General features: G+C 37.8%; 2 protein-coding genes across 2 annotated transcripts; one reads left to right on the top strand and one right to left on the bottom strand.

Moving 5' to 3' along the window:
• Positions 1 to 6,303: 6,303 nt before the first annotated feature.
• LOC107767779 (early nodulin-like protein 15) lies at positions 6,304 to 7,531 on the bottom strand. Its single transcript, XM_075242398.1, has 2 exons — positions 7,319 to 7,531; positions 6,304 to 6,804 (listed from the first exon to the last, which is right to left on the bottom strand). The coding sequence occupies exons 1-2, from the start codon at positions 7,488 to 7,490 to the stop codon at positions 6,434 to 6,436; spliced, it is 543 nt and encodes a 180-aa protein (XP_075098499.1). The 5' UTR covers positions 7,491 to 7,531; the 3' UTR covers positions 6,304 to 6,433.
• A 1,964-nt stretch (positions 7,532 to 9,495) lies between these two features.
• On the top strand, positions 9,496 to 26,258 carry LOC107767776 (transmembrane E3 ubiquitin-protein ligase FLY2-like). Its single transcript, XM_075241498.1, has 15 exons — positions 9,496 to 10,108; positions 12,669 to 12,741; positions 13,023 to 13,150; positions 14,141 to 14,256; positions 15,028 to 15,088; positions 15,694 to 15,760; positions 15,839 to 15,916; positions 16,925 to 17,082; positions 17,163 to 17,222; positions 23,659 to 23,752; positions 24,180 to 24,347; positions 24,816 to 25,144; positions 25,268 to 25,384; positions 25,475 to 25,642; positions 25,877 to 26,258. Exons 1-14 carry the CDS (start codon positions 9,959 to 9,961, stop codon positions 25,574 to 25,576), a joined length of 1,701 nt encoding a protein of 566 aa, XP_075097599.1. The 5' UTR covers positions 9,496 to 9,958; the 3' UTR covers positions 25,577 to 25,642; positions 25,877 to 26,258.
• The last annotated feature ends 318 nt before the right edge of the window (positions 26,259 to 26,576 follow it).

Raw genomic sequence — 26,576 nt, 5'->3', positions numbered from 1 at the left:
TGCATGCGGTGAGATAAAGTGGGCTTGATACGCGTGGTTAGTAGGGGAATTACTAGAAGCCATGCGGTGTGATAAGATGGGTTAAAACGTGGGGTGCTATTTTGGGAAAAATTATTTTCAAAACTAAATGTAAAGGCCCCCGCGGTGATGTAAGGAAAGACTGTGATTTACTTTTATGATTCGGGACTACGAGTTGGTACCTCAAGAGTGCCCTTTTGATCTTCTCTATTTGTTGTATTGTTGGGGTGTTATTTCCTTAACATGTAAAATCCTTGTTTTCCTTTCATGATTTTATTAGCTTCCTTGATTTTCGTATTGTTACTTTATGTAATTTCTTTGTTGTTTCCCTTTATTGTTATTTCAGTATATCATTATATTTTCTTTCTTGCTTATTATCTCCAGTAGGGTCTCGACCTGACCTCATCACTACTCTACCGAGGTTAGGCTTGACACTTAATGGGTACCGTTATGGTGTACTCATACTATGTTTCTGCACATATTTTGTGCAAATCCAGGTATATCCTATTAGCCTCGGTATTAGCGCGTTGAGTTGCTTGCTTTGAAGATTTCAAGGTATATCTGCCCGCGTCCGCAGGCCTCAGAGTCCCCTTCTACCATGTTATTTTCTTATTTCTTTACATCCTTATAGATAGTGATGTATAGGAGTATTCAGTATTGTATCTAGAGGTTGTGACTTATACTTTCACCGGGTTTTGGGAGATGTACATATTGAGTTACAGATTTTATTTCATATAGTTGTTGATGTTTTTTATATTTAAATTATTATTTCAGTTATTCTGCGTGTTTGTTAGGCTTACCTAGTCTTAGAGACTAGGTACCGTTACGACATACTACAGAGGAAAATTGGGGTCGTGAAAGATAAATAACATGTAGAACTGTTCCAAAAGCTATGACGGCGTGCAATAATTAATATTTAAGGACTCAAACATAAGTAATATAGCATTAAATAGTGATGAATAACAATAAATGATATTTATATAAATAGAACTAATCAGTCACCCGAGAAAGGATAAAATCAATGTATGTTCTTTCTAACAATGATGAATGATGGACAAGCCTTTGAATATTCGAGTTATTCTCTAATCTAGTGAAAAAGTGTGGACAAGAATTTTAGTGAAAATATTATTTTTGTAGGCTTGCAATAAGATTAGATTCTCTCTCTAAAGTCAAAGTATATTTTTCAAATGAATATTTCTGTGCAGATCCAGGTACATCTTATTAGCCTCGGTATTAGCGCGTTGAGTTGCTTGCTTTGGAGACTTCAAGGTACACCTGCCCGCGTCCGCAGGCCTCGGAGTCCCCTTCTACCATGTTATTTTCTTATTTCTTTGCATCCTTATAGATAGTGATGTATATGAGTGTTCAGTATTGTATCTAGAGCTTGTGACTTATACTTTCACCGGGTTTTGGGAGATGTACATATTGAGTTGCAGATTTTATTTCATATAGTTGTTGATGTTTTTGATATTTAAATTATCATTTCAGTTATTCCGCGTGTTTGTTAGGTTTACCTAGTCTTAGAGATTAGGTACCGTCACGACATACTACAGAGGAAATTGAAGTCGTGAAAGATAAATAGCACGTAGATCTATTCCAAAAGCTATGACGGTGTGCAATAATTAATATTTAAGGACTCAAATATAAGTAATATAGCATTAAATAGTGATGAATAACAATAAATGACATTTATATAAATAGAACTAATCAGTCACCCGAGAAAGGATGAAATCAATGTATGTTCTTTGTGACAATGATGAATGATGGACAAGCCTTTGAATATTCGAGTTATTCTCTGATCTAGTGAAAAAGTGTGGACAAGAATTTTAGTGAAAATGTTATTTTTGTAGGCTTGCAATAAGATTAGATTCTCTCTCTAAAGTCAAAGTATATTTTTCAAATGAATATTTTATGTTCCCTATCATTGTGTCTCTTTCTATTTATAGGGAACATGTTCCTAAAAACTTTAATAGTACAAATACAGAAAATATCCACTAGAATATTCTCTTTAATGTCCTATCTTGAAACTAGCCGTTATAACTCTGTCAAGGGTATTCGACCTCGGCCTCGATCTTTGACGACTCCTCGACTTCAGTCTTTGCTGACTCTTCGACCATGGACTTCGTTGTTAATTAGATCACTTCGACACATGGCGGCCTTTGAATGTTTTACTAATACCTTTTCGACTAAAAATATTCTAGAGATAGATTTTGATTCATACATTATGCATTAATATACAAAAATATACTTTTATCAGCTTATTGTAGGGGTGGATTATTTTGTGTGAAAATCCCATAAATAAATATGTTTATAACAAAATTTGATGCGTAACTTAGAAAATATAGTAAATAGCCTGTGGTAACTAGTTTAAATATAAAAATTCTTTACGTTTGCAATGCATATAATTTAAACTTAATATAAATAACTAAACGACATTTACAGATATAATTAATTATCGGCAGGAGATCTTTCTTTCTTTCTTTCTAACTTTTGTTTATTTTTTTATCATTGGCAGAGTGCTTTGTTAGTCATAAATGCTCATGATATATAATAAGAATATTTAAACAAAGAACATGAAAAATGATAACGTGTTTGATTCTTCATCATAAATAACACTTTGATAGCCCCATATTCACGCTCATTTCTTGGCTTAATTTCTTCCTGCCCGTTCCAGATGTATCAGAATTAGATCCCTCATATATCCTCCAGACAAAAAATTAATTAGTACTGACCAAAGGGTGATTCCTATCATTAATTCCATTATTTGTTTTTATCATTAATTAAATTATAAAAGAAAATTTACAAGTTAGATAAAATTGTGATTAGAGTCACTGAGTCAGAAAACAAATTTCTAAACGCTGTTATAATTAAGGGTTGTGTCACAATTTTTTTTTTATTGTATTATCATTATGTAACTTACACCATGATTTTTTTTTTATCACCCAGTATTTTCACCAATTCAATGATATTACACATATCTTTATATATACGCTAATCACTAAACCGTAGTTAATTAATAGTACATAAATTTATAACTTAACCATGGTAATTAGTTTGGTTTGACATAAATACGAGGTTCGAATAGATTTGTACTCTTCCACCACCGCAGGGACGGTGTTAGCATAGAATTTACGGATTCGGCCGAACCCAATAGCTTTTATTGAAACCTTATTTTATCTTAAAAAAATTCTATTGAATATATACAAATTATTAATTTAGAACTCATTAATTTAAAAGAACTAGAATCTCGAACACATAAATTTCAAATTGTGACCATACTCACCGCATACCAAAAATAGAAGTAATGGATGAGCTATAAAGTCCTGAATCCAAGCAAGATAATGAGCAAGACCCGGGCATTTCAAAACAGACGTTACTGTACTACTATGCGTAAATCACTTCAAACCACGTATAACATGAGATGAACCAAAATTATCTAAAACCATAACCCTATCCTACCAGTAAATAATTCCCATTTTTTTCCACTTTCCACCCCACATACCAAGAAACCAATAATATAAATACCTATAGCCTGAGACACAACTTCATTTTCTCTTCCCATAACCCTAGTCCCCCACCCCCACCCCCCTCCAAAACAAAAAAAAATATGAATTTCCGCCTATGTATACTTTTCTTTTTCTCACTAGCCATGACAATTAATCCAATATCATCGTCTTATAATGATTTCAAGAATCTGTACAAGAACTTCGATCAACTGTCGATTATGCATGGCGGCCATGCAACTGCAGCTTCAACGAGGAAATGCAATGGCCTTATTGGAAATTGCATAAAGGAGGAAGAAGAAATGATGATGGAGTCCGATATTAGTCGTCGAATTTTACGAGGACAAAATGGCCATATTAGTTATGCAGCAATGTCCAGAAATAATATACCTTGTAATGTACGAGGTGCGTCTTATTACAATTGTCATTCTCAACAGAGAGTTAATCCTTATCGCCGTGGTTGCAGTCAAATTACACGCTGTGCTAGGAGTAACTCTTGAATCTCTCGACTGCTTTATTAAAAAGAAATTGTTTAATTTGTTCAGAACTTTGGTTAAGAGTAGTTAGTTAGATCCTTTTCTTGTACTAGGAGGTGAAAAGGGTCTTATTTTGTCACGTCTGTTCCACGGTACAGTGACATCTACCTACACAAGTTGTTCGATAAGGAGATAGTCTTGTATTTTTGTTTTCGTGTTTTTATTTCCTTTTGTTGCGGCCTGGATTGGTAGATCTGAGGCGTAGTCATAGTGATCATTCCGAAGTGTGTGCTAGCTTTTGTTAATTAATTGTTTTTTTTTTTTTCGTGAGATGTAAATTAAGTTAAGACTTAAAATTTGAATTTTACAATTGTTGTTCAATATGTATTTTCGGTTTAATTTTCTTATTAATCTCGTAAGATTTTTTTTCTCTACTTATTCGCCGCAAACTCATTTAAATGTCTTCATTCTCGTACTCTAATTCTGAACTTTTGTCGTCTTAGTAGCATATAAATTCTGAAAATAGAAATATAATAAAGTAACGTTCGCAAGTCAATTAATACGACAATGATTTACAACGTTAGGGACATTCAAGATGAAATTATTTAGCAATAAGGTGAATTCCTTAATTTTTGACCTCTAGTCTCTGAAATGAATTATCCATGCACGGATGGTTTATAATTGCGGGGTATGAAAGACAAAGTTTTTCAATATAAAATTTTCTATAAGATTTTCTATCGAGTCAGAAAAAATTCTTGACATTAAGATAGGATTAAGTAACATTTGTAAAAATTACCTCTCTTCTATTGCAAGTCATTTATTTTCATAAATTAAAAGAAAACACTTGTAATGCTTTGTTGTCATAAAGCCACATATTGAAATAGAATTTATAAGTCTAAGTTAACCATAATAGGTCTAGTATTTTGATCCAATATGTTGAAATAGGTATTATAGTACATTAGTTTTGACAAAGAATATTATATCGATACGTGCCTGGTAATTAAAAATATTTTCATTAAATTTAAATAATTTTTTTTATCTTTTATAACTTTAAGAAATGAAATATTGCCTTTTTGAATAATTTTTGTATATAACAATTAGTCAAATGAGATTTCAATGTCAAATATTATTATAGATATATTACAGTAATAATTATTATAAATAGATCTGGTTGTACTACATTTTATTTCGCACTAAGTAGGCGTTTGGACATAAGAATTGTAAAATTCGAAAAAAAATTGTGAAAAAATTTTTCAAGTGAAAATGGTATTTAGAATTAGAGTTGTGTTTGGACATAAATTTCAGTTTGGGTTGTTTTTGAAGTTTTTGTGAGTGATTTGAGTGAAAATTTTGAATTTTTTTTTTTTCAGTTTTTCAAATTTTCGAAAATTTCCAAAATGCATTTTCAGGTGAAAATTTGAAATTTTATGAACAAGCGTTGATTTCGAAAAAAGTGAAATTTTTTTGAAAAAATCTTCCAATCAAATTTTATGTCCAGATGGGCCCTAACAAGAGGTTTCATCTTTTTGAGGAAAAAACAAAAAAGAAAAAGAGGCTTCATGTTAAAGGGCAAAACACATGGTTTCTTCAAATTTTCGTAAAGGCGAGTCAACTCAACATAACACACGACCATTTCCTCTATACATGCTATGTTTTTCAGAGCCTTCAACCTCCTTGACGTCCGCAAAATTATTTTTCACTAAACAAATTACAACTTTTCTTGTTCTTCCGCTTAGGCATAGTTTTTTTTTAAAAAAAGACGTTATTTGGTCACGTCTTACACCACGCCAATAAATATGTAAAACACATGTTTTGTATATGAACTTTTTAATGTTTAACTATAGTTAAGTAATATGCATTTTCATTTTGATTTGTTAATTCTTATGATTAACTGTTTAGTTAGATGTAAACACCCATGTAGGGGCAAGTATTTATCATTATTTGGTCATCATGTCTCATTTTCACTCGTTATAAATAAAGTTAATTCTGCGATTATCTAGAATACAGTAGGAGACGATTACATTCATGATTAACATGATTATAACTATCCACAACATTCGTCAAATAAGTAAAAGATTAATGCAATTTTGCTAAGCATATAACGTAATAAAGACCAATTATTTCATAGTCCTAACAAAATTGAAATTCAAAATTTATTAGCTATTTATAGTTTACTATTAGCGTGGCTTGACATATAGTTGGACTATATTCTTTTAACAAAAATATTATTTTACTATTGTTACTTCAAGACAAGATGATAAACAAATGTTCTAAATTTTTAGTAAACCCAAAGTTAAAAAGTTCGAATTATCCTTTTTTCCAGTTTTTGCTTTTCTCAACATCTTTCAGAATACACCAATGACGCTTCAATATACCATTTTGTTCAAAACACATTTAACTGAAAGAATCAATAAAAAAAATAACTGAAAGAATTAATTAGACCAAGATGCAGAAATATGCCGCGATTATCAAACTAAAGCCCCAAACAAAACCACTTGGACTAACACTAAACCCTGCAGCAGACTGGGCCGGAGCCGGGGCTGGTGAAACGGGCCCAATGGGCTCAGAGACTGGGCTCAAGGCATTGTGGGCTTTGTGGTTGGGAGATAACACAACAACTTTAAGCTTCTGGCCCTTCTCACAATTATCTTCATGTCCACTGATGAAATAAAATGGGCCTGATCTGTAAAACTTGACTTTTGAATCACCATGTTTTAGTTCACGAATTGGCTTGTCCTTGTTGCACTTGGAATAATCATCTATGTCAACTATAAGAACAGAATCTGACCCAATTTTGAACTTGAAAACTGCAAGTTTGAAAAAAAGAAATACCAAGTGTCAAATCATTTAAAACACCTAGACAGTCGCTGAGCCAGAAATTCTAACAAGGAGATTTTAAAAAAAAGTATCAGCATAAATAGTCGTTCATCCAACCGCTTAAACTAAAATAGTGGACGGATATATAGTTCATATAATATATGTATAATCGATGTATATGGAGTATGAAAAGTAAATAGTGAATATAACAGGCTATTTATATAAAGACCCCTTTAAGAAAACAAAAGAATGTCCGGCCTAGAATTCAAAAACGATTTCCGAACCATTTTTACCCCTACACTAATAGTTTAACTCTTTTATGTTAGGAAAATTCAAAAGTTTATATTTATACAAATTATTTGATTTTAACCTATTTCTACCGTATAATTTACTGACAAAGCGGATTCAATTCAAGAATAACATGCAACTCTGTCACTGCAAATAGAGATATAATTGTACTTATTATTTTTTAAAGAAGAAAAAGAAGAGGAAAAGATTATTTACTAATGGTATCATTGATTTGAAAGCGATTTCTTTCGGTCCAATGACTGTAAGACTCAGAAGGGTTTAAAACCCAGCCACTTTTGCCACCGGCGTAGAATGTATTAGCTTCACATGAGCACATAAAGCCAAGAAAAATCAGAAAGAAAGAGCTAGGTGACCAATAAGACTCCATTAGGAAAAGTAGAAAGTTCAGAAGCCAAAAGAAGAAATTTGCAAAAATGACCACAAAGAGAAAACTGGGGTTTGATGAGTGGAAGATTAGCAGTATTTATTGAGAGAATGTATGAGATTACCGTTGAGTTACATTGGGAATATATGGTAAGTCTTAGCTGTGTAATTTGTGTATACGTTAAAATCTCATAAATTAGTGAGGTAGTAGCTTTTATTGACCATTGAACTGTATTTTTTTCTGTTTACATCTATCAATAATGACATCTGGCCGTTTGTGGAGATTTAAATTACATATAATCTGAAAGTCAAAATCATATGCATGTTGCTTCAAAGATTAATTATACAGATAAGAAAAACAAGAAAAACACCGTTCTAATTACAGAATTTAGTGTGTCATAGTCCAAATGTTAGAAGCTATTTTGAGGAGTGTAACTAATTGGATGATTTTTTTTTTTTTTTTTGGGTAAGAGTGGAAACCAGCGGCCGCTACAATCCCTGTCATAATCTCTGCCCTTCGGGTGAGCACTTTGTGCGCACTGGGTAAACCTCCCCTGTGTAATAGCCTGCAAACCACACATGAGATGTAAATCTCACTAGGCAAACCCTGTGCGACATGTTCAACCCAGAAGACATTGAGGGGGGAATCGATCCCAGGTCATCCGTATGACTAAGCAAATGGGAACTTTACATAACTGTCACAGTTTAAAAGAAATATAACAAATTATTAGCATAAAACCCAATATTACAGTTGTGGCAGGAAAAAATTTATATTTGTAGCACACAGTTCCATTAAAATAGGAATATTAATTATTAATCCGTAAACATAAGCAATTTGAATAGAAAGCCAATAATTCTTTATACAAAAATCATGCCTTTTTTCTCTTTATCTATTAGCTTTCCTTCTTTTTCTTCATCTTCTTAATTTTGTTTTATGCCGAAGTCAATATATTTTTCTAAATTTGTTCCATTCGTTTTCTTTTTAATTATCTTTCTTAAGTTTTTCTCTTCCTTCTTTCTTCCTTTCTTAACACAAAGATCTTACTTCGATAATAATATATGTTAATATATACAAAACGTATATATAAAAAAATATATATTGAATTAACACATATAAAATATACAAAAAATACATCTTCAATTAAGATGACACTTAGACATGTGAAATATAAATAAAAATATATATCTTAAATTTAATTAAGATGGCATATAAATATACATAAAAAGTACATTCTGAATTAAAATGGCACTTGACATATAAAATATATTTGTAATATACATTAAAAATATATCTTAAAATAAGATGACACTTCACAAATAAATATACCAAATTATATACATAAAAATACATTTTGAATTAAAGTGATACTTGATATACAAAATGTAAAAGACGTATAAATCAATATATCTTGAATTTAGGTGGCATTCACATATGCATAAGATTTTCAAAAATGGAGTGAAGAAGATGAATGTTGGAAAAAGAGAATGGAGATGGACAAAAAAAGTATTTCATGTGATTAGTGAGTCAGTTAACTTATTAAATATTGAGGCTAATTTTGATAATATATTAATAATGAAAAAAAAGTGTTATTTATGAAATAAATAATAAATGATGCTATTTTTTAAAATAATAGTTAAAAAGGGATGGCGGGTAAAAAAAACTCTAATTGGAATTCTAATGAGGCTAAACTTTACAAACTTTGTGCTAATTTTTACTCTCTCTAAATGGGGTTTCTAGGAACGGCTATTTGTGCACTTCGCCCACAACTTGTCTGTCCAGAACAACATATAAGAGATAAGGAAACAGATTCCATCCCTTTCATTCGGTGACAGCTCAATCACAACCGTTCAGAATGATCTTTAGAAAATCGTTGAAGATTCCATGGCCAATGCCACATAACTGTTGGCAGTAGCTTTATGCTTCATACCCACCAGTCAAACTATCATCCACACGGGACCACACCACTGAACCAAGACTCCATATTTACCAAGAAGATTAGGAGAAGACTATTGTCAAATGCTCTTTAGCTTAGTCTTAAATAGACTTTCTGCAGAACTGAATCCCCCGCCCCCCGTATCCCCATGTTATTTATCCATGTGTTAGAACATATTTAATTAATTAATAGAATATTGGGATAAATGTTTACTTATAACTGTTTTTGAATAAAAAAAATACAAGTGGGGTTTTCTTAGTTTCTGGTTCAAGAATTGACCAGTGAAGGCATTCTTGGTAAATCCCAAATCAACAAACCAAATGATTCTGTTTATGTTGAGCTCTCATTTTCTCTGAAGTTGATTGGTTTCTTGATTTTTGTTGTTTGGACTTCACTTTAAGCAACCCCCATTTTCTGTAATTCTTCTTTTAATTTCTTTTTCTTAAATATCTCTTCTTTGTAACTGTAATGGGCTTTATTTCTTCATCTGGGTTGTTCAAGAATTGCTTAAAGGAGAAGACTTTGAATTGATCTTAAAATGGGTGTGGCTAAAAATTTGATCTTTTTGAGGAAAAATGATGGGGTTTTGCTTAGAGTTTTATTCAGTTTATGGTTCATCTTTGGTGGGTTTTGTCCAGTAATGTGCCTCAGGCCTCTCAGGGAAAGATATCGATCGTGGGGCGATGAGGTTTGTATTTGGAGTTATATTCTATTGTTCTTCTTTGTTTTTTGCCTGTAAGTACAAATAATTTTTTATTGGAGTGAGATGTGCCCTAATAGTGGAATAAGTACTGCTCTTACTAGTTTACGATTGTCGCGTAGCCACAGTTGATTGATTGATTGATCGTCGATTGTTGTTGTTGCTGTTCTAAAACAGGATTGGTTAATGTTGTAAAAGTATCTCGCCGTGAAGTTTGCTACTTTAATACTGAATTGCATATTAAGAAATGAAGCTTTACTAATTTAGCTAACATTAAGTGCAAAATTTATGTTAGCTAGCTGGTGTAGTTTTGCAGTGTTTAAAAATGTACTCGAAAGACTTTGGATGGTTTAATTTCTGCTGATATGTTAAATTGCTTTTTCCTTCTGTTAAGTAGCTTGAGCTATGTGGTTAATGGAATTGATATCTTTGGCTCCTGGCGAGCAAGAAAAGAACTATTGGTTCTTCTATGTACTGTCTTGACATTGGATATTTATAAAATGGGCTGTAGTGAAATGGAACAGATATTAGGGATTCATATAGTTACCCCAGCTAGTTGTTGTTGTTATTGTTGGAATTCTTGATGGGAAAGTTCTGACATTGGTGTGTGGCACTGAGTTTCTGTTAAATATTTTCTGTCCCTAAGTTTAACCTTAGGCTTCTGATTGAAAAGAAAAAGGTTGAAGTTTAGGCCGAAACTCGAAAGGGCTTTTGTGAAAGCTGATTGATAGGAAAGAAGAAGAGACTGATGAGGGTCAAAGCAATGCGGTTTTGTTGTTAATTGGATAAGCTAGTGATGACCAGCATATATTGGGGGTGGGGTGGGGGTGTAGCAGATGTAATGTGGTTAATGTTGTTCATATGCTTCAAGTTTGATTGGGTTGATTAATGGAGCAAATTTCACTTTTCATTTTATTCTTGTTAAGTCTAAGCTAACTTGACCTTATGTCAGTCAAAGGCTGAACCGTTTTATAACATTGATGGAACTTTATATGACATAGATTTAAAAAATAAGGAAAAAAAACCCTATGATATAAAGGTGAAACGTTTGACTAACCCACACTTTATTTATACTTTGTCTTTGAAGTCTCAACAGATGGTAACGTTCTTTTATGCTTTTCGCCTTTGATAACACTAGGTGAAATGTGAAATTAGAACAAAGTTTTGTATACTTGCCAATTCATGAATGATGCTATAAAAATCTGTTGTCTGATGATTACTCCAATAAAAACATGAAGAGCCTGAGTAGTGTATTGGAGAAACATCTGATGATAGAAATAATGCATATATCTAGTATATGATGAAAAATTCTTCAACATTTGTACCATTTAAAAGAAACATTATTCCTTGTTTCTTTCACATGTCGCATGTGGGCATGGTGCGGCAACTATAGGCTGGTGAGAGGAATTTTAGCTATTTGTGTTAACCTGCAGCTGCTAGGTTTAGTGCTTTATACTATTTGAATCTTACTAAATGTAAGTTTAGCATGCATAATAGCAAGGATGTCTTTACATCATGGACATTGTACATTGAGGAGATGTGGTAACAAAATTATATGAGCTAAGAAGGAATAATCTCCTTTTACTTATCTATTTTTAAAACGGAACTTGGTCTTATGAGTATTACCTTGTCTAATTTTATTGAGAAACTCCCCAATAAAGTAGAACTTTCTCTGGAACTGTTCATGTTTATGCCTACTACCAATATATCTGCCTCTCCAATCAACACTTGACACCAATAAAAGAGCTGGTGTTTACATACTACAACAACAACAATAAATCCAGTGTAATCCCAAAAGTGGGGTCTGGGGAGTGTAATGTGTACGCAAACCTTACCCCTACCTTGTGAAGGTAGAGAGGCTGTTTCCGATAGACCCTCTGCTCAAGGAACGATGAAAATAAAGCAACAAACAATAACAACAACAATGAAATAGGGTAATGGAAGAGAATGACACCACATGTAATAATAAAGAACCTGGAATAAGAAAATACAAGAATAGTACTAGTACTATCGTTAAGTCTAAGAGAAACTAACGACTACCTGTCAACCTTCGACCCTAATTCTCGACCTCTACCCTTTCCTATCGATGGTCGTGGCCTCGGTAAGCTGGAGCAATAATATATCCTGCCTAATCACCTCACCCTAGTACTTCTTTGGCCGACTCCTACCCTTCCTCAGACCCACCATGGTTAACCTCTCACACCTCCTGACCGGGACATCTATGTCTCTCCTCTGAACATGCCCCAACCATCTCAGCCTCGATTTCTGCATTTTGTCCTCCACAGGGATGATGAAATGATGAAATGACTGGATAAATTCAGTCAATGAGATATGAAATTATTCTAATGGATGCATTCAGTCAATGAGATATGAAATTGTTCTACTCAGTTATGACTTCTTGGAGCTCATTTACGAGTATGGAACTCTGGAAAGGATATTAGTCCTGCATCTGAACATGGAACCTGAAGATAACATCATTTTCAAAAGTGAATAGGCCATCTTTTTGTTTCTGCCTAACCTTTAATCATATCCTTATTGTTTGTTGCAGTGGCTTCTTGTGAGAAAGGATGAAAATGAATTGGGGCCATTTTCTGCTTGGAATATAACAGGAACTTATAGAGGTTTGTAAGTTAGCGATAAATATGATATTTTAGTGCATTGCTCATATTACATATGAGTTTGAAAGAATGCTTTCCTGTTGTTCTACCTTTCAAAATAACGCCTTATTTATTTTATTAAGCCGACTGGGCTAAGAACTTATAGCCAATTTTGTAAGTGATTGAATGGAACTCATCAAACACAACATAAAGGAAAATCTCATGCTCATATCAATTACTAAAACTCGGTTGCTGATTCTGTCTTGAATCTAATAATACCTTTTTTCTGGACATTTGAGCTGCAGGGTCTTGGAGATTCCTAGATTCAACAAATGGCTCTTCCAGGTTTCCTGATTTTAGGAAGTCCAATGGCAACTCGGTCCTTGAGTTGATAAGTAATCCAACAAAAATAACTGGTGTACATTATGTTCAGGTAGTCCCATCATCATTAAATAAGTGAATTTCTTTACAAATTGTTGTGCTAACTTCCGTTGTTTTCATGTTAGTACTTCTCTCTGACCTGTTAAAAAAATAAAGTTGTATACGTTATTGTGTCCCAATATGTTTACTTAATTTTAAGTAGATGTTTTGGGTAGTTTACTCACTCTTTCTATTAGAGCTTCTCTCATAAGTCATACCAGGTATTGTTTACAACTTTCAAGAATTCAAATTCATTTAGCTATACAAAATTTTGAACTTTGATGTGATGTTCTTTATCAAACTAACTAGTAAAAAATTTCCTTAATATTTTGTCCAACTACCACTAATATAGTACATAAATCAACTTAACATTTTATACTTTGCATCCATTCAAACACCGTCATATGAAAACGACTGTGCTACTATTTAGCTGAAGAAGTCTTACACAGCATCAGTCGTTTACCCAAAGTTCCCCACAATCACTTTGGTATTTCATCCCAGCAGTATTATGGAACAAATGCCTATTGCTACTATTAATCTATAGCTTGTGGTGGTAGTGGTGTAATCGAATTGTTCTTCATCTTTTTATTTGTCCTAGCATTTCTATCATACCCTTAACTAATAACTGTTTGTTGAATGTGCAAATTTCTTCCTGGTAATCACTTAACAAATTGTAACTTATCCAAAAATACCTGCAAATTTTAAACCAGTGAATTATAGTGCTGTAAGCTCAACACCTTACTATGAATAGTCTGATGTACTTGCCGATTCTAGCTTTGCTTCGTTATTGTAATGTCTTGCTATCTTTTGATGAGTTTTGCGTAAGTGGTGAAACACCCGGTTCTTGAAAATTGAAGTCCAATATATTTTCTCTATTGCAGATTACCTATTAAAAGTGATATTTAGCAGGCGTTTTATCTTGCTCAGATGATGATACTTTTTATTCAGAAATTGCACATTTCTATGGTTTTATCTTGATTTAACTTCATGTCGTACACAACAGGGTGCAATAATTTTCCATGATGTTTTTGACAATGAACATGGAGTTGATGGTGCACAAATCAGAGTAGAAGGTGTATATATATGGCCATTCAGACAACTTCGAATGGTAGCTTACAGGTACTAGTTGCTATTTGATACCTACTCCGGAACGAAATTGATGTAAAAATATGCTTTAGTACTCATGCCAAAACTGTACAATAGTTGTTGTCCAACTTTGAAATGCAACCAGCTTTTATCCTGCTGAAGAATTCTGGTAAAAAATTGTATTATTTAATAGAACCAACGAGAAGAACTCTTATATGATACATAAGACAATGGATGGTTAGGACTGGTGTCTTTGCTGAAATTGAAGTGGAGAAGGGTAGAGGGGCGGGCCAATTATCCGACCAAGCTTCGAACCGTGCACCACTAGCCCTTGGGGGTTTCTCGGTTATAAAAAGAGTGTACAACAACTTTTTCCAACTTTTATTGCTAGAGTCCTTTTATCATGCTTGAGGATTGCGATTAAAGTTGTATTTACGAACTCAGATAAGAACTTTAATATGATACATAAGACAACGGATGGTTATGACTGGTGCATCTATGTTAAATTTGATTTGTTGTTCAAATCAAATAGCAGTGTACGTACTTATAGTTGACTACTTCCTTGTACTTACTAAGTTGAAAGCGAAGCTATTCTTAGTGCGACAATAATAATCCTATCTGTTTTAACTTCGAGGCAGTTTGTAGCTGTATTAAGACATTTACTCACCTTTAGAGTTTCTAAATCTTGTGTTCTTCAGAAGATGGAATTTAAACTTTAGATTTTGGTTCACACATCACATAACATGCTTGGAAATGCTATCTTAACATGCTTCATCAACTCACAGTCCTGTTTCTAATTTGCAGTGGCAAAGATGGTGAGTTTGGGCAGGAAGATGATTATCTATTGTCAAATCCGTATCACTTGGTATTAATTACAACAATATGTCATTTGTCCTCAGCATGGATTATAGAAAAGAGTTTTGATATGTCACCTTATGATCATCAATAACAATGAGTTCTGCTGCTGCTAGAATCGGTTGAAGTACTTTAATCTTCTTCAGATGTGTCGCATATTTATATGCCTTATGTTTGAAGAACGCAATGCTTAAATTCCATTGAGAATTTGACACGCTTTGAATTTATATGATATTCTGGTAATGGCACAACAAATTTCAAAAGTTTTTTCTTCTACTTCTGTAGAGCTCCTTTTATCTACTATATTTTTCTTTCTCTAAAGAAAATTGCAGGATATATCTCTTTATTAAAATTTGAAACTTTAGCACATATTTGGATAGCCATAAGTAGAATTCTTTCAAAAGCGGGGATAATGAGATGGAACTTCTAATACGATTCATATCCTGCAGATTGTTTTCCTTTCCCCTTACCCTTTGCTTTTTATTTCTCTTTTTAGTTTTTTAAAAATGTTTTCGGAAGTCCATTCTTCCAGTGACAATAATCTGAGTTTTTAGTAGTTAAGAAGATTTTTGTCTATTGAAAATGACGTGCTTCATCCATTATCTTTGTTGACAGCTTGGAGTTTTCTCATCCCAGATCTTCCAGGAGTCTTCTCGAGATAAGATTTGGAAAAAGAAACACTGTAATGCTTACTCAACATCGATCCGGTTTTTAATGTTTTAACTTCTGGCTTAAACTCTGTATCTTTTTGTTTATGCAGCACCGTTTTATGAGATGGAGAAACAGTGTAATATTGAAATTGCTGCACAAATTGCTCGTGTCTCATCCTCCACAAATGGTACTTCAGTTTTCTTGTTTACCTTTCACCTTTGACATGATACAAGCATCTTGAGCATACCTTTCCTCTCCAGATCATTTCGATGCCATCTATTGCTGCCTATTCAATCATTTAATGAATTCTGTTTAGTATTTTAACTCCCAGAATCCTTCACAAAAAGGATTTTCTTTATTTCTCTTTCATGTCTTGGGTATTTTAGTTTTTGACGCCCATTGTTGTTCTAAAGTTAATTTGACAGAATTAATTGACATAAAACATAGGTATAATATGTCCGTGTTACTAGAGAATTTCTTTTGTATTCCTTCTGAATCTTCATATGTTTTTGTACTCTCTCCATCCCAATTTATGTGGCGGTGTTTGACTGGTGGGGAGTTTAAGAAAGAAAGGATGACTTTTGAGCCTAGTGGTCAATGAGGTGGGTGAGAACCATGAGGTCTCAGGTTCAAATCCCAGCGGAGGAAAAAAACACTTGGTGATTTCTTCCCATTTGTCCAAGCCTTGGTGGATCGAGTTACCTGGTACTTGTTACTGGTGGGAGGTGGCAGGTAGCCCGTGGAATTAGTCGAGGTGCGTGCAAGCTGGCCGGGACACCACGGTTATATAAAAAAAAGGATGACTTTTGAAACTTGTGGTCTGAAATAAGTCATAAATATTTGTGTGGCTGTAAATCAATTCATTAAGGGTAAAGTAGGAATTCTAAAGCTAATTTATTTCTAAATAAGGAAAGGTGACATTCTTTTTGGGACCGACTATAAAGGAAAGAGTGCTACATAAATTAGAACGGAGCAAGTACATGTTCGTCAAATGATTGCAATCTATACATGTACCATGATACAGTTGCCCTAACAGGAAGAGAGAGAGTGGTTTTCTTTTCTCTCTCTCTCTTCCCCCCCCCCCCCCCCAACCACCACACACACACACACACTCTAATTCAGTGGAATCTTGTATTGAACTTATCCATAAATTTGCAAAATATCAGGAAGAAGTGATTTATTATTTTTTCCTCAGATGGTGCTCGCGATCACTATCACCTAGAAGGATTGATAGAGAGCCCGTCAGTGGATGCCGACGGAGACTGTTTCTCACCAATGCTATTGAATGCTACCTCTGTCAATATAGAGGTTTACTACAACAAAGCAGTGAACTACACATTGGTGGTCACATTTGTATCCTAAAGTACTTCTCTTTTTTATTAGTTTTGCTATAAACTGCACTTGTCTGGATTCTTTAACTGCTGATCCACCAGATATCTTTTCTGCAAGTGCTCCTTTTGATTCGACAAATGGAACACAGCAACACACAATCAGTAAGACTACCACCATCTTACTCACATGATAACAAGTGTTATGCTACGCGGCGCCTTCCTGAAGTTCCTTGGAAGGGCGACGTAAGGCTAAGCAACCGATGTCAGTACGGTTGCTGTCCGCCAACTGAGGCCCCCTCCGTACGCTAGACTAGATTGTCAGTGCTGTACGGGAAAACCAATGTCATGAGCAATTGAAAGAGAGCAGAAAAGAGAATTGAGAATGAAAGAAAGCTTGATTGCATTGAATGAAAGCTATTACAGAAAACAAGACGGTGTCGGGGGGAGAGACACCAGTACAGAGAATTGTTTGCTTGCTTGAAAGTTTTGATTGCTTGGTCCCCCTTAATAATGCTTAAAAAAAATAAACCAAAGTTACATGACTAGATCTATGAAAGCTGGAAAATCACACTTAAAGAAAATGCAGCAAAACTACTCTATATTTACAATGAAAAGGACTTAGTCTTCTACAAAGCAGCAACAAGTCCGTTGGCAGCAACTTTGTCTTTAGCATCAGGGTCTGCGCGCGCGGCGCTGTTGGCATCTGCCTGTGGCTGGGCGCTGGCGATGGCTATCGATGGGGCGACAGAGGCACATGCGCGCTTGTCACTTGGAGCTGCCGAGACCACGGGGCCGACCGTGGCGACGGGCGTTGGGAGGTTGGCCAGGACGCCACGGGGCGCGTCCAAGGGGTCATGGGGCATGGTTGGAAAGCCGCCCATGACATTCTCCCCCACCTGAGTTGGCGACGTCCTCGGCGCCTTCCTTGCAAGGTAATCATCAATCAGACTCTTGTAGGCTTTGAGGTTTGTTTCCCTCTCCCAAGTATTCTCCTCTGCATCACATCCCTGCCATTTCACCAAGAACTCCTGGTGATCTTTTCTTGAGGCGTGAATCACTCGATCATCAAGAATAGCTTCAGCACGCCTTTTCCCGGTTGAATTGGGGCCTCGAATACTTGGTATTGTGAGTTGGCTTCGTGAAGGATCCTCCATATCTTCCCGAAAAGGTTTCAGGAGACTGACATGGAAAACAGGATGGATTTTCCACCAAGCTGGGGTATCCACCCGGTATGCAACTTTCCCAATGCGCCTTTCAATGGACAAGGGTCCAATATATTTTTGCAATAGGCGAGGGTCATGGACCCCTGCAAACAAGTACCGCTTTGGGATTTTGACCATCACTTTGTCTCCCACCTGGTATTCAACAAAGCGGCGATTCTGATCAGCATGCCTCTTCATCCGCTTTTGGGCTTTGACAAGATAGCTCCGCACTATCTCCAAATTTTGCTTCTATTCTTTTGAGAAGCTAGCAGCCCGAGGAGATTTTGACATGTTTGGTGCGTTCACTGTGTGTGGGAGTAGCGGTTGCTGTCCGGTAACAATTTCAAAAGCGCTTTTGTTGGTACTTGAGCTCTTTTGTGAATTGAAACACAGTTGAGCAGCATCCAGAAGCTTCACCCAATTCTTCTGCGATCCGGTCACAAAGTGCCGGAGATATTCCTCTAGCATGCCATTGAATCGCTCCGTCTGGCCATCAGATTGCGGATGAAAACTTGAGCTATGACTCAATTTTGACCCGAGACACTTAAAGAGTTGGGTCCAAAAATTGCTAGTGAAGCGTGAGTCGCGATCACTAACAATGTCTTTAGGTAAGCCCCAATATTTGACGACATGAGAGAAGAATAGCCGAGCTGTATCTTCTGCTGATATATATTGTGGGGCTGCTATAAAGGTAGCATACTTGGAAAACCGATCCACCACAACCAAGATAGTTGTGAGATCTCCGACCTTGGGCAATCCGGTGATGAAGTCCAGGGAAACGCTTTCCCAAGGTCTTTTTGGGACAGCTAGTGGTTCCAAGAGCCCTGCCTGCGTCAAGCGGTCTGACTTGTCTTTCTGGCATACTAGACAAGTCTTCACATACTGAGCGACGTCATCGACCATTTGAGGCCAATAATATGCACGGCGAAGTAATGCCATGGTGCGTTCCTCGCCGGGATGACCGGCCCACAAAGTATCGTGGCATTCTGCAAGAAGAGCCCGTCGCAGATCTCCTCCTTTAGGAACATAAAGTCGGTTCCCTTTCACCTTCAGGAAACCGTCTTCGGTGTAGAACTGGCGAGTCTTGCCCTGTCCTGCCAAATCAACCAAATACTGTGCAGCAGGATCCTTGATGAGTAGATCCTGTATCTGTATCTGGTCTTTTATGGTGGTGGTTACTTCGCTTCCCTTTAGGGCGGCGAGTACACACATCGATCCTTGATCAGCTCTCCGACTGAGTGCATCAGCAACATGATTGGTTTTTCCACTTCGGTACTCCAGGTTGAAGTGAAATTCCGCTAGGAGTTCCTGCCACCTAGCCTGTCGACCGTTCAGCTTTGGCTGGGTCATGAAATGGCTAACGGCTGTGTTGTCTGTCTTGACCACGAATGGGGCTCCCAGTAGATAATGCCTCCAAAGGCGTAAGCAATGAACGACAGCCAATAATTCTTTCTCATGGGCGGCATAGCGTCGCTCTGCATCCTTCAGTTTCCGGGCGTAAGCAATGAACGACTGCCAATAATTCTTTCTCATGGGCGGCATAGCGTCGCTCTGCATCCTTCAGTTTCCGGCTCTCGTACGCTACGGGATGCCCTTCTTGTAGCAATACTCCACCAAGTGCAAAGTCGGAGGCATCCGTTTGCACTTCGAATGGCTTGGCCAAGTCAGGGAGGGCCAAGATTGGGCTACTAGACATAGCCATCTTCAATGCGTCGAAGGCCTCTGCCCGCTTGGGGCCCCAATCCCACGGGGTGGCCTTCTTGAGAAGTTCTGTCAGCGGCACTGCAATGAGGGAGTAACTTTTCACAAAATGCCGATAGAAGTTGCATAGACCAAGGAACGACCTCAAGGCATGTATATCCTTAGGAGGCGGCCATTCTGTAATGGCCTGAATCTTCTGCTGGTCCATCTTGATCCTCCCTTCCTCGATGACATGTCCGAGGAAGTCAATTTGTTTCTGAGCAAAGGAGCACTTGGATAGCTTCGCATATAATTCGTGCTCCCGCAATCGGGCTAGGACCTTCCGCAAATGCTCCAGGTGTTCTTCCAGTGTCTGGCTATATACCACAATGTCATCCAAATAAACCACGACGAATTCATCAATGTATTCTCGGAAGACTTGGTTCATCAAGGTGCAAAATGTGGCTGGCGCGTTAGTCAAGCCAAATGGCATAACCAGGAAGTCGTACGACCCATATCTTGTCACACAGGTCGTCTTGTGCTCATCACCATCTGCAATCCGAACTTGCCAATAACCTGTCCTCAGTTCTATTTTGGTGAATACCGTCGCACCACCCAGTCTATCAAACAAGTCTGCCATTAGCGGAATAGAATACTTGTTTTTCACGGTGATTTTATTTAGAGCCCGGTAATCCACACAGAGTCGTAAACTACCATCATGTTTCTTTTGGAATAGCACAGGGGACCCGTATGGGGACTTGGAGGGTACGATGATCCTTGTGTCTAGCATTTCCGTCAATTGTCTCCGAAGCTCGGAGAGTTCGGGTTGTGACATTCTGTACGGTGCCCGGGCAGGTGGCTTCGCACCCGGCACCAACTCAATCTCATGGTCCACAGTTCGCCTAGGCGGAAGGCGCTTTGGCATGTCTTGTGGCATGATGTCTTCAAATTCCAGAAGCAACTCCTTCACGGGTGCAGGAATGGGACCCGAGGAGCGTTCTATATCTTCCATGCAGAGGGTAGCCAGGAACGTGGGTTCATGTCTTTTTACCCCTTCTTCAACTGCAAGGCCGAGATGTTCTCGGCTGCCATCTTCATAGGAATGCACGGAATAATGCAGGGCTTGGCCCCATTTGCTCCCATCATCAGTAGCATGTCTGCATACGGTGCGGGCATGGTATTGGTCTGTCTCAGGAATTCCAACCCCACTATTAACTCAAAGTCATCTATGATCACTACGCGCAGGTTGAACTTTCCTTCATAAGGGCCAAGCTTCACTGGTACTTCTTTGGCTATTCCACCCACTGGTTGAGGTGGTGAGTTGATAGCCTTCACACGACCTTTGCCCTTTCCTACAACTAGTCCAAGACGCTCCACCTGAGTCGAGGCTAAGTAGTTGTGGGTGGCACCCGTGTCTATCATTGCCCGAATGGGCTTGCCATTTACCTTCATGTCAACGAACATTAAGGTCCTCTCTTGATGAGGAGGAGTCCTCGAATTTGCCTTCTTATTTTCTTTCCTGACAATTGGACAGGGGTCCTTCTTCTTGCGGATACCGGCACTGGTTCCCGCTAAGGGCTCAGAAATGGAGCCAACAATTGCATTGAATGCACCTACTGGCTCGGTCTGGTCCGCATCATCGGCGTCGTCATCCGTCCCATCCTCAAAAGCTTGATGGGCGTTCATCTGTGCATGTGGGCATTCATTATTCCAATGTGGTCCGCCGCAATGACGACATCCTGAGGGGGGCTTCCTCCCCCGATCATTGTTGTTAGATGCAGCACTAGTACTGCCGGAAGAGGGAGCCTTAGATTTGGGTGCACTCCGGTCTCCTCCACTTCTGCTAGGGCCACCAGTGTTTGGTTGGCCCCCTTTGTATCCTCCTCGGACAGGCTGTTGAGGACTATCCTTCCGGGCTTCCACTTGGTAATCCCCAAGGCACTCTGCTGCTTGGATTGCCTTAGGCAACGTGTCTACCCTTTGTCTCTGCAACTCCATCCGGGCATAAGGTTTCAACCCTTCCAGGAAGGTGAAGAGTTTGTCTTTGTCCCCCCATGTCACGGATGTTCAGCATGAGCGCGGAGAATTCCCGCACGTAATCTCGCACTGATTTGGTCTGGCGGAGTTCCCGCAACTTTCTCCTGGCATTGTACTCAACATTTTCGGGGAAGAACTGTAGGCGTATGGCTGCCTTCAATTCCGCCCATGTCTCGAGGGCATCTTCACCAGCCTTGATGGCTTCGTACTTCACCCGCCACCAGAGTTTGGCATCACCCTGAAGATACATGGCAGCAGTTGCTACCTTCTTAGCTTCTTCTAGGCCTCCCACGGCATCGAAGTATTGCTCGATGTCGAAAATGAAATTTTCCACTTCTTTGGCATTCCGAGCTCCACTGTATGGCTTTGGCTCAGGAATTTTCAGCTTTTGTGCCATAGGGGCGAGGTTCACACCACCCCCAAATTGGTTTCCGCCTCCTCGAAGTAGGCCTTGTAAAGCAGCATTGACAACGTTGAGCTGGCCTGTCAAGTTGTCTATAGTTTGTTGCATGGCAGTCACCCTGTCTGCCTCTTGTTCCATGTTGGCTAAATCCTCGGCACGCTCCTGCTGGAGGACCTCAAATTTACCAAAAATTTCAGCTGCCTCTGTGGCTGCCGTTTGCCGGTCTCCTTCAGAGTCGCGACTGATGTTTTCTATGTCAACTTCGGCCTGGATGAGTCTGCGGTCCAGGTCGTCCAACCTTTGCACTAGGCTGGTCTTTAGATCGGGCACCATTTCCACGATGGGCCGTAATGCGTCAACCGTTCCCTCAAGGGTCGCGATGCGATCCCCATAATTCACCATGGTCAGAAATGGTGGTAATTGCAATGTAATCCCTCGTCCGATGTCGAGCCTAGGCTCTGATACCAACTGTTATGCGGCGCCTTCCTGAAGTTCCTTGGAAGGGCGACGTAAGGCTAAGCAACCGATGTCAGTACGGTTGCTGTCCGCCAACTGAGGTCCCCTCCGTACGCTAGACTAGATTGTCAGTGCCGTACGGGAAAACCAATGTCATGAGCAATTGAAAGAGAGCAGAAAAGAGAATTGAGAATGAAAGAAAGCTTGATTGCATTGAGTGAAAGCTATTACAGAAAACAAGACGGTGTCGGTGGGTAGAGACACCAGTACAGAGAATTGTTTGCTTGCTTGAAAGTTTTGATTGCTTGGTCCTCCTTAATAATGCTTAAAAAAAATAAACCAAAGTTACATGACTAGATCTATGAAAGCTGGAAAATCACACTTAAAGAAAATGCAGCAAAACTACTCTATATTTACAATGAAAAGGACTTAGTCTTCTACAAAGCAGCAACAAGTCCGTTGGCAGCAACTTTGTCTTTAGCATCAGGGTCTGCGCGCGCGACATTATCTACGCGTGCGGCGCTGTTGGCATCTGCCTGTGGCTGGGCGCTGGCGATGGCTATCGGTGGGGCGACAGAGGCACATGCGCGCTTGTCACTTGGAGCTGCCGAGACCACGGGGCCGACCGTGGCGACGGGCGTAGGGAGGCTGGCCAGGACGCCACGGGGCGCGTCCAAGGGGTCATGGGGCATGGTTGGAAAGCCGCCCATGACAGTTAGCATGCATATCTATTTTGCGCTCTCTCTCTCTCTCTCTCTCTCTCTCCCCTTTTCTTTTTGGTGATAAAGTAGAAGACTGACATGTGATATTCTTTTTGTAGGGAGCTGCCAAAGTTTCAATTCTGATGATTGGACAACAGGCTATCATGGATGCTTATCTTTGTCTTTTGCATCTGACCGCAGGAATACTTGTTGGTAAGTTTGATCAGTAGTTGTTGTCTTGGTGTCATGCCTTATGATCAGGCATTCTATGTTCAGAATGCAAGTCATACCTATATCATATGGACTTGTAGGAGCATGTTAATAAGTCATACCTATGACATATTCTTCTGTCTTATTTGTCACTTTGGAAGCAGCACTGTTAAAAGTTTATGTAGATGGTTCTTCAAATGAATGACATTCTTAACATGTTCATTTTTTCTGATAGCAAACTTATGTTGTTGTATATTGTCAATGAAGCCCTACCCTTGACTCTCAAGTATTACTTTTATGTAATTTTTCTTCAAAGAAGTCTCTCCAAACTTATATTCCAATTCTTGCTATGTTAATAAAGTCTTATAAGTAGAAGCTGGTCACTGCTTTCTTATGGTACTGTGTGCCGCTCCCTTTAATTCTTTTGCAGAATCCCTTTTCAATGCTTTTGCAACTGCTGCATTCTTCAAGTTTGTTGTCTTCTCGATATTTGAGATGAGATATCTTCTTGCTATATGGAAAGCAAATAGGCCAATGAATAGTGGAGAGGGTTGGGAAGCAATGAGGCGTGAACTCTCAGTACTTTACAGCCGTTTCTGTAAGTATCTTTTACTTAATGTGGACTTGAATAGAAATAGTTAACAGAATCAGCAACGGGAGGTTTGTTTAGTACACTTGCCTTTGTTATCAATATGCATGCTGCTATTGAAAGGGTAGTTAGATGTTAAAGTCAAATAACATTTCTGGTTTCACCAGCATTTTACGTCTTTCTTTGTCCAACTTGCTGGTGGACAGGCTAATGAATTAACCGCTTTCTTGTTCTATCACTTTTCCCCCAATATTTTTTTGTGCACCACGAACTTTGACCAAGTACAAGAGAAAGATTTCCTAAAGAAACATTGAAGCATTTGCATCGGGTCTTTCCCAGATCCCTCTCCTCTGAAAGTTGGGCCGCTTGAGTTGTATTTGCAGTTGGTCATAAACAATCTGCTCGCTTTTTACTTTCCCTTTTTCTTTTTTGCTCTTTTATAAGAACCTCTTTTATTATTTTCTGAATCTTTTGCAGATGGGATCCTTTTAGGTGGTATATTGGTCATGTACGAGTTTCACAAGCTTCTACGCCCTATTCTTCTCCTTTTACACTCTTTTTGGATACCTCAAATTGTAACTAATGTCATTCGTGACTCGAGAAAATCATTGCACCCTCATTACATCTTGGGAATGAGTATAACTCGTCTGGCAATCCCATTATATGTCTTTGGCTGTCCTCACAATTTCATGCGTATAGAGCCTGACAAGAATTGGTGCATTTGCTTGGGAGTTTTTATGTCGTTGCAGGCGGCAATTCTTCTTCTGCAGCACTATCTTGGATCTCGTTGGTTCATTCCACGTCAGGTTTGATACTGCTCCATCAGTTGAATCTCTCGAAAGGATTAATTGTTGAAAGGAGGAAAAACTGAAAATACTTCATTCCGCCCTTTCACCAAATCTTATGTAAGCTTTATTGTCGTGTTGCAGATTTTACCCGAGAAGTATAATTATAACAGAAGGTTTGATCAGGGTGCCAATAGTGCCGCTGATTGTGTTATTTGTATGGCTGCTATTGATCTTTCTCAACGTTTAAATAATTGCATGGTAATATATATAGTCATAAAAAGATTTTCTCGCTTAATTTAGAGTTCCTATTAGAAAGTGATTTTAACTACAAAATTTCTTGATATTCAGGTGACACCTTGTGATCATTTCTTTCATTCCGGTTGTTTGCAAAGATGGATGGACATAAAGATGGAGTGTCCAACATGTCGACGTCCTCTTCCACCAGCCTGAATAGATATTATTTCTTGAATTCACATTGATATAGAGCAACTGACATTGCTCAACCTGTTTAAAAAGGTAAATGGCTTTGCATGAAATTATATTTGAACAACAGACGATGACCGCTCTTTTGCTTTGCTAGCTCTTGTGGACACTGTCGGTTTAGTAAATTCAGCAGTCATTGCTAATGGAGTTTTAAAAAGGTTGAAGTTGTAAAATGTTATATGCTTGTAATTAGATATCTGAAGGTCCTTTCTTTCCTATAACCGAAAAGGAAAAAATGTGTTGACAAATTTTTGTTTTTTATTTCAGGTTGACAGACTGAGAGCATACTTAAGAAGTCTTCACTAAGTTATTGAAAAATTAACACAGATTCACCAGACTGCTGCGCAGATGGCCTGTAATGTACATTAGTAATGTAATATCTTGTTTAAGTGATAACTGCCTATTCTTTTCTTGTATTACACCACACAAACAGACTTCTTTAGAAATACATTTACTTGAATCTAGAGCAAATTATGTGGGAAAATGTGTAGTTATTTCCAAGTTGTGAATTCTAGACTGAAAGTTGATATCTTTGGCTGGGGAGGCCTAAGATCAGGGTCCTATCTTCAGATGTAAATTACAGGTACATAGCATATATGTTTGGTTTTCAAGGACAAGTGATGTGTATATTAATGTCGAATTCTTGCAATCGAATTAAACCACATGCTCCACTGCTTGTGTGGGCTCTTGTCAATTCCTTTGAGTTTCATTCCTGCAACATACTCCCGGGCAATGTCATGCACAACAAAAGAAATTTCTAATGCCTAATGAGTCGACCAATTCCTCTACTCTGCTGCTTCCCCTTCCCTTTCTTTCGCTATTCCCACTTGGGTCTCTGGCTTTGAGTGTTTTTTTTTTTTTTTTTTTTTTTTTTTTTTGTGTGTGTTTCCATGTTGGGGTAAGTTACCAGTTCAAATTTGATATAAATTTATATATTACGTAGAGTACGATTAACCTTTGAGACCCA

This window comes from Nicotiana tabacum, chromosome 21, assembly GCF_000715075.1.
Source record: "Nicotiana tabacum cultivar K326 chromosome 21, ASM71507v2, whole genome shotgun sequence".
Classification (NCBI taxonomy): domain Eukaryota; kingdom Viridiplantae; phylum Streptophyta; class Magnoliopsida; order Solanales; family Solanaceae; genus Nicotiana; species Nicotiana tabacum.
This window is presented reverse-complemented; position numbering and strand designations above follow the sequence as displayed.

Excerpts from the sequence above, each read along its gene's own strand:
- LOC107767779 (XM_075242398.1), bottom strand. The coding sequence starts at position 7,490 with ATGGAGTCTTATTGGTCACCTAGCTCTTTCTTTCTGATTTTTCTTGGC. Across the intron at positions 6,805-7,318 it reads TCAAATCAATGATACCATTA|TTTTCAAGTTCAAAATTGGG; the intron begins GTAAATAATCTT and ends TCAAACTTGCAG.
- LOC107767776 (XM_075241498.1), top strand. The coding sequence starts at position 9,959 with ATGGGTGTGGCTAAAAATTTGATCTTTTTGAGGAAAAATGATGGGGTT. Across the intron at positions 12,742-13,022 it reads TATAACAGGAACTTATAGAG|GGTCTTGGAGATTCCTAGAT; the intron begins GTTTGTAAGTTA and ends TTTGAGCTGCAG. Across the intron at positions 17,223-23,658 it reads AACACAGCAACACACAATCA|GGAGCTGCCAAAGTTTCAAT; the intron begins GTAAGACTACCA and ends TTCTTTTTGTAG.